Source organism: Cavia porcellus, unplaced genomic scaffold, assembly GCF_034190915.1.
Source record: "Cavia porcellus strain 051 isolate PalLab524CR breed Dunkin Hartley unplaced genomic scaffold, mCavPor4.1 scaffold_31, whole genome shotgun sequence".
In the NCBI taxonomy this organism is placed as follows: domain Eukaryota; kingdom Metazoa; phylum Chordata; class Mammalia; order Rodentia; family Caviidae; genus Cavia; species Cavia porcellus.
The window spans coordinates 32,473,790-32,484,964 of record NW_026947514.1 but is presented as its reverse complement, the minus strand read 5'-3'; the positions used below and the strand labels follow the sequence as shown (position 1 = coordinate 32,484,964).

At 41.9% G+C, this 11,175-nt stretch overlaps 1 protein-coding gene across 4 annotated transcripts in view; it reads left to right on the top strand.

Annotated features, from left to right (window-relative positions):
* Nucleotides 1-933: 933 nt before the first annotated feature.
* The window catches only part of Exd2 (exonuclease 3'-5' domain containing 2), a 54,375-nt gene continuing 44,133 nt past the window's right edge, over nucleotides 934-11,175 (top strand). Inside the window, exons 1-4 of one of the 4 annotated variants that reach the window (XM_063241069.1) lie at nucleotides 939-1,093; nucleotides 5,418-5,548; nucleotides 8,147-8,268; nucleotides 8,635-9,010. In XM_063241069.1, coding sequence (XP_063097139.1) covers nucleotides 8,681-9,010 — 330 coding nt within the window. In that variant the 5' untranslated portion in view covers nucleotides 939-1,093; nucleotides 5,418-5,548; nucleotides 8,147-8,268; nucleotides 8,635-8,680. Of the gene's footprint in view, nucleotides 1,094-5,417; nucleotides 5,549-8,146; nucleotides 8,308-8,634; nucleotides 9,011-11,175 lie in introns of all 4 variants that reach the window. The other 3 variants (XM_063241068.1, XM_005004785.4, XM_003472377.5) reach the window with 3 other exon arrangements.

The following is an 11,175-nucleotide window of genomic DNA, read 5'->3' as shown; positions in this document are numbered from 1 at the left end:
GGCTTCTAACAGCAGGGCATTTTTCACATATGGTAGTACTAATAATAGTACAGCCTTATGGAGCTGTTTGGGGATTAACTGCCATTGAATAATTAAAAATGTTTTACAAAGTTCCTAGCACACTGAGAGCCGGGCATAGGTGTATATGTCTATAATCTCTGTTACTTGAGAGGCTGAGGCAGCATGATCACAAATTGGAGATCAGTATGGGTAATACAGCGAGACTCTATCTCAAAAAAATTAAAATAAAATAAAAATTCCTAATATATTAAGCAAGCACATATATTTATAGTTTGTTTGTTTGTTTTGTTTGAGACAGAGTCAGGCTGGCCTCAAACGCAGGGTAATTCTCTGCCTCAACACCCAAGGATTGGGATCACAAAGAGCCACCATACCTGGCCATTATATTGTTTAGGTACATCTCATTTCTCCTTTTGTTGTACACAACAAGGCTGTCTCCTTTTGTTGACAAAGGAACAGCATAAAGCACACAGCAGTTGCCTCACAAACAACACTTGCTAAGAAATACTGAATGATTTAATGTATAAACAGGAGGTACCGTACTGTTACAAAATATGGCATAAACTATTAAAGATTATAGGATAATATGCGCTGCAAATGAAGAATGTATGATCTAAACAGTTAATCATTTTATTTACTGTCATTTAATTATTAAGAAAATGAATGCAGTAGAGAAACACTACCCAAGGTAATAGATGAAAACTAGATGCCTTACACTGTATTTTGGAGGGTTTTATAAACATCTTCTTTCAAAACTAAACGGAAAAAACAAAAATGCCATCGTGGAAACAAAAACACCGTTTTCCTGAAGAGATGTCAAGCCTTCCAACTTTAAAAGGTCCTTTGTCCAGCAGTGGAATAGCTGGGAAGGTATCAGTTGCCCCAGAAGCTTCCGTACAAGATGGCGCCTCCCGCATGCACCCTACAGACGGGGCTCTGTCCTCCCCGGCTACCGCCGGACCGGAAGTAGTTACGACTCTAGTGGATCCGTGTGGGGACGCGCAGGCGGTCGCGGAGGTTCCAGCTTTTCAGAGTGAGCGCCGCAGGTGTTCGGGCCGGGTCGAAGCTGCAGGTAAGCGAAGCTCCGGGCAGGCGGCTAATTCACAGAGATCATGCGCGGGGCAGATGGCGTTTCTAGAGAAGGGTTTCGATGTGGGGATACCAAAGTGTGCGTGGGCAACAGATTGCTGGGATCCGGCAGTTCACAAACGAATTGGTCCTGCCCCTGTCCCCGCCCTCGGGCGCGGCCTCCTTGTCCCCGGCGCCCACAGCTGGGCGGGCGCGGTGACCGGTTCGCAGTGGGTCTTCGTTCCGGCCTGTGGTCCCCACGCCCTCCCGGGCCGCCCTGTTTGGCCTCCGTATCCCGGGTCTGGGAGCGTCTGCCGAACCCTCGGGCCGCCTTGGATCCAATCAGCAGGCACTCAGGGCCCGGCCCCAGCACCCGGGGCATCCTCGGCGGCGGTTCGGTCCCCTGCCCTCCAGCGTGGGACCACCCCGACCCAGTTACCTTTCCGGCCGCATTCGCGGCCTGGGCTTTGCGCGATGCCAATTCTGGTGTTTCACATTCGTGGGATACATCGAGACAAGACTCTTAACCCTTATTCATTACAAAGTGACACCTGCTTATTAAAATAAAGCCAAGCCTTTATGCTTAAACTCCTTTATGTGCCCACTCATTGAAAATACAAAACTACTTGTATATTTTATATAAGGAATCACAACCGAAAATTTATGGGGGTTTTATTTTTTATTTTTGTGGTACAGGGGTTAAATTCAGGGTCTATGAATATGCTTGAAGTGATGGCGAACCTTTTAGCGCTTTCAATGATAGAAACAGCCTTCTGTGGCACGCGTGTCATAGGTTCGGCATTCCTAGAGGCTCCAAGGCAGAGGCACCTCTCCCGCCCTAAAAGGTTTTGGTAATCATCTAAATTAAATAAAATTAGATAAAAGAGATTTAATGGAGAGAGAAATGGTTATAGTTAGCCAAATTGTGTTTTAAAAATATATTTTAAAATATCTGTTTTAGTAGTAGTTCCTTGCTTATTGTTTTGTAAAAACATCTTTCTTTAAACTAGAAAGATCCTTTTTGGTACATAGTTTTTCCATCTCTGTCTTATAAGAACTAATAGTAGTCCGAGTTTTGTTTTTCTATTTCTTTACACTTATTGACAAATGTGTACATGTGAGATGTATGTAAGATTTCATATTAATGTTTTATAGTGCACAGGTCACAAATATGGCATATTATACATATCCTGTAACTTCGCTTAGAAATGGGTCAGGAACTATTTTCTTCATCAATATATGGAGACCAACCTATTTTACTTGCTCAGTAAGATCTGTAGTATGGTAACATTTCATAGAATGGGGAAATCTATAATTGTTTCCAATTATGAGCAGTTTTCCGCCGCTTATAATATGTGGAGAGCATCCTTCTATATGTCAGTGTGCCCACATGAGTATTTCTCAAGGATTGTGGGTGGAATTGTCCCTGTAGGTGGAATTATTCCTGTAGGTGGAATTGTGGACATTTAATGTTGCTGAACTGCCTGCCAATAGTGTATTATAGTGTTTATTTTACCGTAGGCTTTTTTAGACATTTGGTCTGCATTGGACTTTTTTATTTTTGCCAGTCTTAGGGATGGAAAATGACTTGTCATTATTTTAGTGTGTATTCCCCTCATTACTAGTGGGATTGAAGGGTTGTTCAATTGTAGATCCTTTTTCTTTAATTTTTATTTTTTTGTGGTGTTGGGGATTGAACCTAGGGCCTTGCTCATGCTAGCCGGGTGCTTTCTCACGGAGCTATATTTGTGCACCCCCAGTGCACTCCCCAGTCTTCTGCAGTACTGGAGATTGGATCCAGGGCCTTCACACTGAGCTACATCTCTAGTCTATTTTTGTTTGTTTGTTTGTTTGTTTTGTCTTTATGAGACAGTCTCACAATGCAGTTAAGTCTGGCCTTGAACTCACTTTGTAGCTCAGGCTGGCTACAAACTCACTGCGATCTTCCCTATAGGGATTTACCACAACAGCCTCCTCTTTTTCACTTTGAGAGAAGGTCACTTTAAGTCCTAAATCCTCTTCCTGAGTAGTTGGGACTATAGGCTTACGCCACCATTCTCTCACTTAGTATTCTTTAAAGTTATTGCTTATTTTTAACCCTGATGGCATCTTTGTTGAAACAACATTGTACATTTTATGTTTCCATTTATCAGGCTTTTCTGTTTGTGTTTGTATTTTATGGCTATCATTCCCTACCCAGTAGTTCTCAAGTGGGAGAGGTTTGGTCCCGCAGGGGCCATTTGGCAGGTCTCGAAGACACTCTTTTGGTTGTCCAGCTGGGGCATGCCACTGTTGGCATCTGCTGAATGGAAGCCAGAGATGCTGTTTGCCATCCTGCAGTGCACAGCACAGTGCCACACAGCACAGAAATTTTCCAGTCTGAAATGGCAGCCGTGCTGAGGTTGAAATAGTTCACTCTACTCTAAAGCAGAACAGAGTTTTCTCAGGTGTATCTTTCCCAATAAATTATTTGTTTTTTTTTATTTTTATTTTTGAGTCTTGCCATGCAGTTCAGATTGGTCTTGAACTCACTATGTAGCCCAGACTAGTGTTCAACTGCTGACCTCCTGCCTCAGCTCCTGAATGCTGGGATCATAGGTGTGTATTGTCACATCTGGCTCTAGTGCCATTAATTTGAAATGCTACATTTATTATGTACTAGTTTCTCACATACGTGGATGTGTTTCTGGGCTTTCTTCTGTTCTGTGGCCTAATTATTTATTTTGCTGAACTTCAGTACCAAACATCCTAGGTAGACTATTTTATCCTTTCAATTTAGTAGGGCAAATATTCCTATGTCATTATTTTGTTGAAAGTCATATGCTTTTTTCAGCTTACATATTCCTTTATTTTATGGGGTTTTTTTTTTTTTTTTGGTCTTTTTTATTTTTTATCGGTACCAGGGAGCGAACTCACGACTGCCTGCTTGCAAGGCAGGCGCTTATGCCGCTGAGCTAAATCCCCAGCCCCATATTCCTTTACTTTAAAAACAATATTTTTGGCTATTCTTGGCTTTCCAGAATATTTTTCTAAAAAAATTTTTGGATATTTTGAGACATGGCCTTTCTATGTAGTTCAGGCTGGCCTTGAACTCACCGTATAGCGTAGGTCACCTTGAATTTGCAGTGATCCTCTTGCCTCAGCCTCCTGAGTACTGGGATTATAGGTGTATGTTACTATACCCAGCTCAGATTTTTTTTTTGTCTTTTTCCTTTTTATCAGTACCTGGGATCGAACTCACGACTGCCTGCTTACAAGGCAGGCGCTTATGCCGCTGAGCTAAACTCCCTTCAGATTATTTTTAATCAGTTTGTCAGAATATTTTTTTGTGGTTTATTCAGATGTAATTCATATATCTTACAATTCATTATTCATAATGTGCAATTCAGTAATTTTTAGTAGATTCTTAGAGTTGTGCCACCATCGCCACAATCTAATTTTGGAGCATTTTTATTACCTCTCAAAATCCCATACCCATTAGTGGTTACTGGTCATTCTCATCTCCCCTAACGGCCCAGCCTGGGCAGCCACTCATCCTCCTGTCTTCATAGATCTGGATGTTTGTATAAATTGTGGTGTTTTCTGATTGGCTTTTTTGATTTAACAAGGTTTTCAAGTTTGTGCTTGCTGCAGCATCTACTATATCATTCCATTTTATTGCTGAATAAAATTTCATCCTGTGGTGTTTTCGTGTTCTAGAGCTTCAGTAACAAAGTAACAAACCAGATGGCTTAAAACAATAGAAATCTATTTTCTCGCAGTTCGGGGGCTGGAGCTTGCAGTAGAGGCCTTTGTAGGACTATGCTAACTTTAGGCTCTGGGGGAGAGTCCTTCTTGGCTCTCCCTAGTTCTGGGGGTTGTTGGCAGTCCTTGATGTTCCTTGGCTTGAAGTTGCATAAACCCATTCTGTGCCTCTGTCTTCACATGGCCTCTTGCCTGTGTGTCATGTGCTGTGTCTCCCTCCTCTTCCTAGAGGATGCCAGTCACACTGGATTAGGGGCCACCTCACCTTAGTGTGAGCTCATCTTTATTGCACCTGTAAAGGCCGTGTTTCTAAGTGTGAATGAGGTCATATTCATAGGAAACAGGCACTGGGGTTAGAACTTCAACTTATCTTGGGGAACACAGTGCAATGCATAACATATGCTACGTTTTATGTATCCTTCTATCGGCTAATGGATATTTGCCTTGTTTCCACTTTAGGAAAAGCATTGTATTAGTAATGCCTCTGTGAACTATTACTTATTTTGTACTAGGGACTGAACTCAGGGGTGCTTTACCACTGAGTTTTATCAAATCTTGTTTTTAAATTTTTTTTTTTTTTTAAGGCAGGATCTCACTATGCAGCTCAAGCTGGCCTTGAACTCACTTTGTAGCACAGGTTGGCTTCAAACTCACATGGATCCTCCTGCCTCAGCCTCCTGAGTGCTGGGATTGTGGACATGCACCTCCATGCCTGGTGGGCATATTTTCATTTCCCTTGGATACATAACTGAGAGTGGGCTTGTAGAATTGTATGACAAATGTGTATTTAACCTTTTGAGGAACTGCCAGACTGTCTTCCAGAGCAGCTGCACTATATGACATTCCTACTGACAGTGCATGGATGTTCTAATTTTTGCCAGCACTTAATTATCATGTGTTTCTTTTTTTAATTTTTGTGAGACCCATCCTAATGGTTGTGAAGTGGTGTCTTATTGTGGCTTTGATTTGTAGTTGCCTAATACTGCATTTCCCCCCAAATAAGACTGGATCATGTATTAATTTTTGCTCCAAAAGTTGCAGTAGGGCTTATTTTCAGGGAACATCTTGGTTTTTTGTATATAAGAATCTATATTTACTTATTTATTTCGTGCACCAAAATACAAACTTATTCAAATACAGTCATATTCTGTTCTTCTGGAACTTTGTTATAACTCCAGACTCCAAATTCTATCCTGAATTTCTTGCAGCTCCATTTCCTACAGAAGCATTGGCCCAGATCTCTCATGCCCAGCAATATCACTCTCCTTGAGGGGCATTTCGTGTCCATGTAGCCTATTTGTTTTTGCATTGGCGACATAGCTGCCAGCAGTTTTATCCCCTGGATTCTCCACCCAAGTCATGAGCACATGCAGGTTGGATTTTACCAACTTCCCATTAAATTAGGTGTTAACTGAAGACGTACAAGACAGGAGTGGCAACAAGCATGGTGTTTCAGACACACGAAAGTGACAGTAACCACAGATTTATCTTGAGTAACTCACTCTGTATGTGTCTGATCAACTGTTCAACCTGTCTATTGAGTAGTGAGTTTTTAAAGAACTTTGAAAAACATTTTTAATACCCAGAATTTCTTCTTATTTTTCGTTTCCTGCTCGGTGTTTAAGTGATTGTTTTCCTTAATGTCTCTGAATATTTTCCTGAAGAGATATTTCCTCCTATCTCTTAGAGGCAGGTATGGAAAGTTTTGTTTGGCTCTATGAACTATTACTGGGATTGGAGTTTTGTTAGGTTTTTACTTTATCTTTGAGCCCTTATCTAGGGATTTGCCTTCTATGGAAGTCCTGTGTGTTTCCTGCGTGCTAGTAATTTGGGTACCACATATAACACTGCTACTGTGGGCTCTGCCCAGTTCCAGCAAGAGTCCACCAATTCTGAACCAGTTTTAATTTAGTTTCTTTTTGTAAGGATAATGTGAATGTGCACTTGTACCTGCAGTCTGCAGACTTGAGGGTCTGTACTACCCTGAGGGTCTCTGTTACAACACTTCCATCCTGGGAAGGCCCTTTACCTGGACCGTAGTAGGTGAACACTTTCTAATCCCTGCTCATAGACAGGGCAGCACTTGGCTGGGCCCCAGGGTGTCCTGAGCATATAGCCTAGACTTCTGTTCCTAGGCTGATGATAGAGCCCAGTGGTGGGGCTGCTGTGAATTCTGCTCTCTGCCCAGTTTCATGCTCACTTACTGTGGGTTCCCTCTTCCATTTCTGGTGCCTGATGATTCCTTTTCTTCTCCCTTTTTGCCTTCTTCCTCTTCCTCTTCCTCTTCCACTCTTTTTCCTCCTCTTACAAAGACTACTTAATTTCCTTAAGTCATTCCTTAATTTTGTCTTCAATAAAAGCACAGGAGAAAATACATATGAAGTACCTAGTGCAGTGTATAGAGTAAATTTTTAAAAACAGTATAGCTATTCACATATTTTATTCTTATTGTAGTAATTACTGTGATTCTGTTTTTCAGTTCTAATATCTGTAGACATGCTATCATTCAGGGTTGTGAAACATTAAGAACAGGATCGAAACAGTGCATATTCAGTGGGAACCCGGAGTCAGAGATGTGGCCTTAGGCAAGTGCTGTCTTCGGGCAGTTTAGATTTCAGACCAGCACCCACAGACAGGGCAACCCAGCTTGCAGAACACAGGTAGCCCTGCTTTTGTTGCACTGACACAGTAGTTAAAGAAGCCACACATTGTTGCTAGCATTTCAGAGAGGCGGCATTTTCTGTGAAATTCGGATGCTCAAGTCCTGAATAAGCCTCAGTATCTAACTGCGCAGGACCAGCTTGCCACGTGGCTTGTGCCAAGTGGTTGCTGCCCAAGTCCTTCTGATGTGAAGGCCATTTACCATTTATTATCACGTGATTGTGAAGTTTTTAAAATAGCACTGGCATAGTATGGCATACTCACGTAGCAGTGTAATGGCTACAATGTGTCTCTCAAAAATGGGTAAAACCGGGCCTGGGGATTTAGCTCAGTAGCATAAGCGCCTACCTTGCAAGCAGGCAGTCAGTTGTGAGTTCGATCCCTGGTACCGATAAAAACAAAAACCACAAAAAAACAAAACAAACAAACAAAAAAAAAAGTGGGTAAAACCAAAGATACTCAGTGAAAGCCACCAGTAACAAAACACAAAAGGAACTGTTTTGTGATGCGCTTTTTTTATTGTTAACCTGCCTGGCCCTGTAGATATTTCAGATGAAACCTCCTTCTGGGCATCTTGAATCTCTAAGTGCCGTTCTTTTCTTTTGCTTCTCCAATCCCTGCCCCTCCTGTGCTGCGCTGCCTGACCCTGCAGTAACTGAGTCGGTTTCTATGGAGAACCACTGCGGCTTCAGGAGCAAGAGGAAGGCCCGTCTCCCTCCCTTCTGGAAGAGCAGAACCACCTTCCCACCCGCTTACTGATGCTTGACTTGACAAGTAAAGTGTTAACTGAGAAGTAAAGATTTCTTTCAATTGGTAGGAGCTTAAAGTTTTTAAAGTGCAAACACTTTGAAGAAGAACCCTTAACTAAACAATTCATTTGCTAATAATCCTAATTAAGAGTGTACCCTATTCTGATTGATATCGTTAAGAGAGTCTTGGGCAAGGCTGAAGGGAGAGATAGAGTAAAAAACTAAAAAAGATGAAAAAATAATTAAAATATTACTGTTTCATGTGGAAATTTGTAGCAGATATTTTAGTTTGTAAGTACAGGGGTTAGAGGTGGAACTTTCTAGGGGAAAACTTGTTCATGTATACCTTTATATTCTGTATATAAATATATTTTTGCCATTTGTTTTGCAGGTTGTGGGATTAGTGACATGTTTTCCTAAGCAGTAAAAAGTTGAACATGTCTAGACAGAACCTGATGGCTTTGACAGTGACCACCCTGCTGGGTGTGGCTGTGGGGGGGCTGGTCCTGTGGAGAGGCATCCAGCGCCGGAGGAAGCACCCTGTGACCCAGGAGCAGCCACCGCCACAGCAGGTGCCAGGCGGGACGGTGCAGTCCCCTCCAGAAGAGGATCAGCTGCCCTCTGGTGTCCCCAGACCCTCGTGGGAGGAAAGGATTCTCCAGGCACAGGTGGTGACAGTGTCTCAGGAGGCGGAATGGGATCAAATCCAGCCCTTGCTCTGGAGTGAGTTAGAAGATTTTCCAGTACTGGGAATGGACTGTGAGTGGGTAAGTTAAAATGCAGAAATTAAAACAAAACGAAGCAACAGCAACAAAAAACTCTGTTTTTAGCATTAGATGGTCAGTAGAAACTAGATGAAAGGTGAATTAGCCTGTTCTCAACTTGTTTGTAAGTAAGTTTTAACCAGAGAAGCTGCTGCCCTTCTCAGGAGAAGGGAGTGTTCTGTCACAGCGTGAAAGGAACCTGTGTGTGTCCGTCTTCACCGCGTCCCTGTGATTTGGTGCAGTGCACTCCTCAGCCTCGCTGAGAGGCAGAGTGCTTCTGTGTAATAGGGATGTGATGTTCCCAGCCGCCTGGCTTCTCTGAGGAGTCAAGGGGATAATCCCTGTAAAGGTTTCCGCACAGTTTTAACACTTAGTAAATGCTTATTCATTATTAACTACTGCTAATATTTCAAAAGCCTTCTTATAGGGAAGTTAGTTAGGAAGTCCTATTTAAGTTTGGAATTATTATTGGATTTAGGATTTAAAAAGATAAGTGAACCTTTAAGTGAATTTGTAAGTTAAGCCATGTACTGTGCTGAGCTGCTCGTGTCAGCTTGTTTCATTTTCCCAGTACTCCTAATATTACAGGATGTTTCACCTCCCAAGTAGGATACAGAGGTTTAAAAAGGTGTAGTCATGTATTCCAGGTTATAGAGCTAATAACCAGCATTTGAGCTCAGGGGTTTCTAAACCATCTGGTTAATTTTTCTAATAGCTGTCACTTTTAGGGAGTTGTTACATAGTCAGGATGAGGATAATGTGGTAAATCCACCAGATGGGATGGCATATGCCTGTGAGGCCAGCACTCAAGAGGCTGAGGCAGGAAGATTGCTGTGAGCTTAAGCCCAGCCTGGGATACACAGTGAATTCAAGGCCAGCCTGAACTGTATAGCATGACCCTGCTTCAAAAAACTGGAGAAAAAAAAAGTAAATCTGTCACTGAGTGAGATTCATAGAGATTAAAAATATAAATAGTTCTTAGTTGTCATCTTTTATTAACTCAGTGTAGCACTTTGCCAGGATTCCCTGATACGCCTTCTGGCTATGTAGCATAGAGCCATGATCCAGGAAACGTAATGAACTGAGGTCTGAGGCAGTATGGCTGCCACTGAATCACAGGTTGGCAGGAGAGGCTGCTGGGTGCCAGCAGTGATGACCAAAAGAAAAGCCTTTATAGCTCCTGAGATTTTTGTTTGGTTTTTGTTTCTTTTTCTCCTACTGGAAATTGAACCTAAGGCTTTGAACTGAGTTACATCCCCAGTTTTTAAGTTTTGATATAGAGTCTAGCTGAGTTGCCCGGGCATCTCAAACTTTCAATCCTCCTGCCTCAGCCTCTCAGGTTATAGGTGCACACCAGCATATGGGTATTTCTTTGTATCAGCAATAGTAGTGTTTGCTTATATAAATGCCTTGGACCATCAAGGAAGATTGAGTGCTTTTAGACTATTCTATAATAATTATATCAGCAACAATAGAAGACAACATTAGGATATAAATGATAAGCTTTAATAGATTAGGAAAATTCACATTTTCAAACACAAATTATTCCAAATACGTGGAGTGTAACTTCAGTGACAACAGGATAGTCTGAAGTGGGTAGTAATGGTAACTGACTTAATGAATTCTAAGTGTGATTACAGAGGCACAGGTAAGTTAAGTTGGCAGCTGGTTCAGAGCTCATTTCATCCTGTCTTTTGCTATACATTGATTGCTGGATGCCACATCTCCCTTCAGGTAGGATTGCTTTCCCTTGGTTGCTGTCACAGAAAAGCATCATGAACAAGTCATCCACACTTGCTGTATCCCGCCGTTCCTTTTTCCCTGTTTCTTTTGTTCACCTTTGTGTGTGTATTTGGTCATGACTGCTTTTGTTCTTATTTTGTTTGATATTTTTTTAGATCTACCAAAAAGTTTATTTTCTTCTCCTGTGTTTCCTTGTATGTCAGACTTTTTGGGATAATTTTCAGAAGGTCATGTTTAGACGTTTATTTTTTCCTTGATTAATACATATTACCTGTGCAGGTGAATGGGTGTTATTGTGATGTTTCCATGTATATGACCTGCACTGATCACATCCACCTTCCTTTCCACGCTTTCTCACCTGCCTTTCTCCTTCTACATTATCCCCTTTGGGTACCCCATCGTTCCTCTTTCAGAAGTTCATTTAT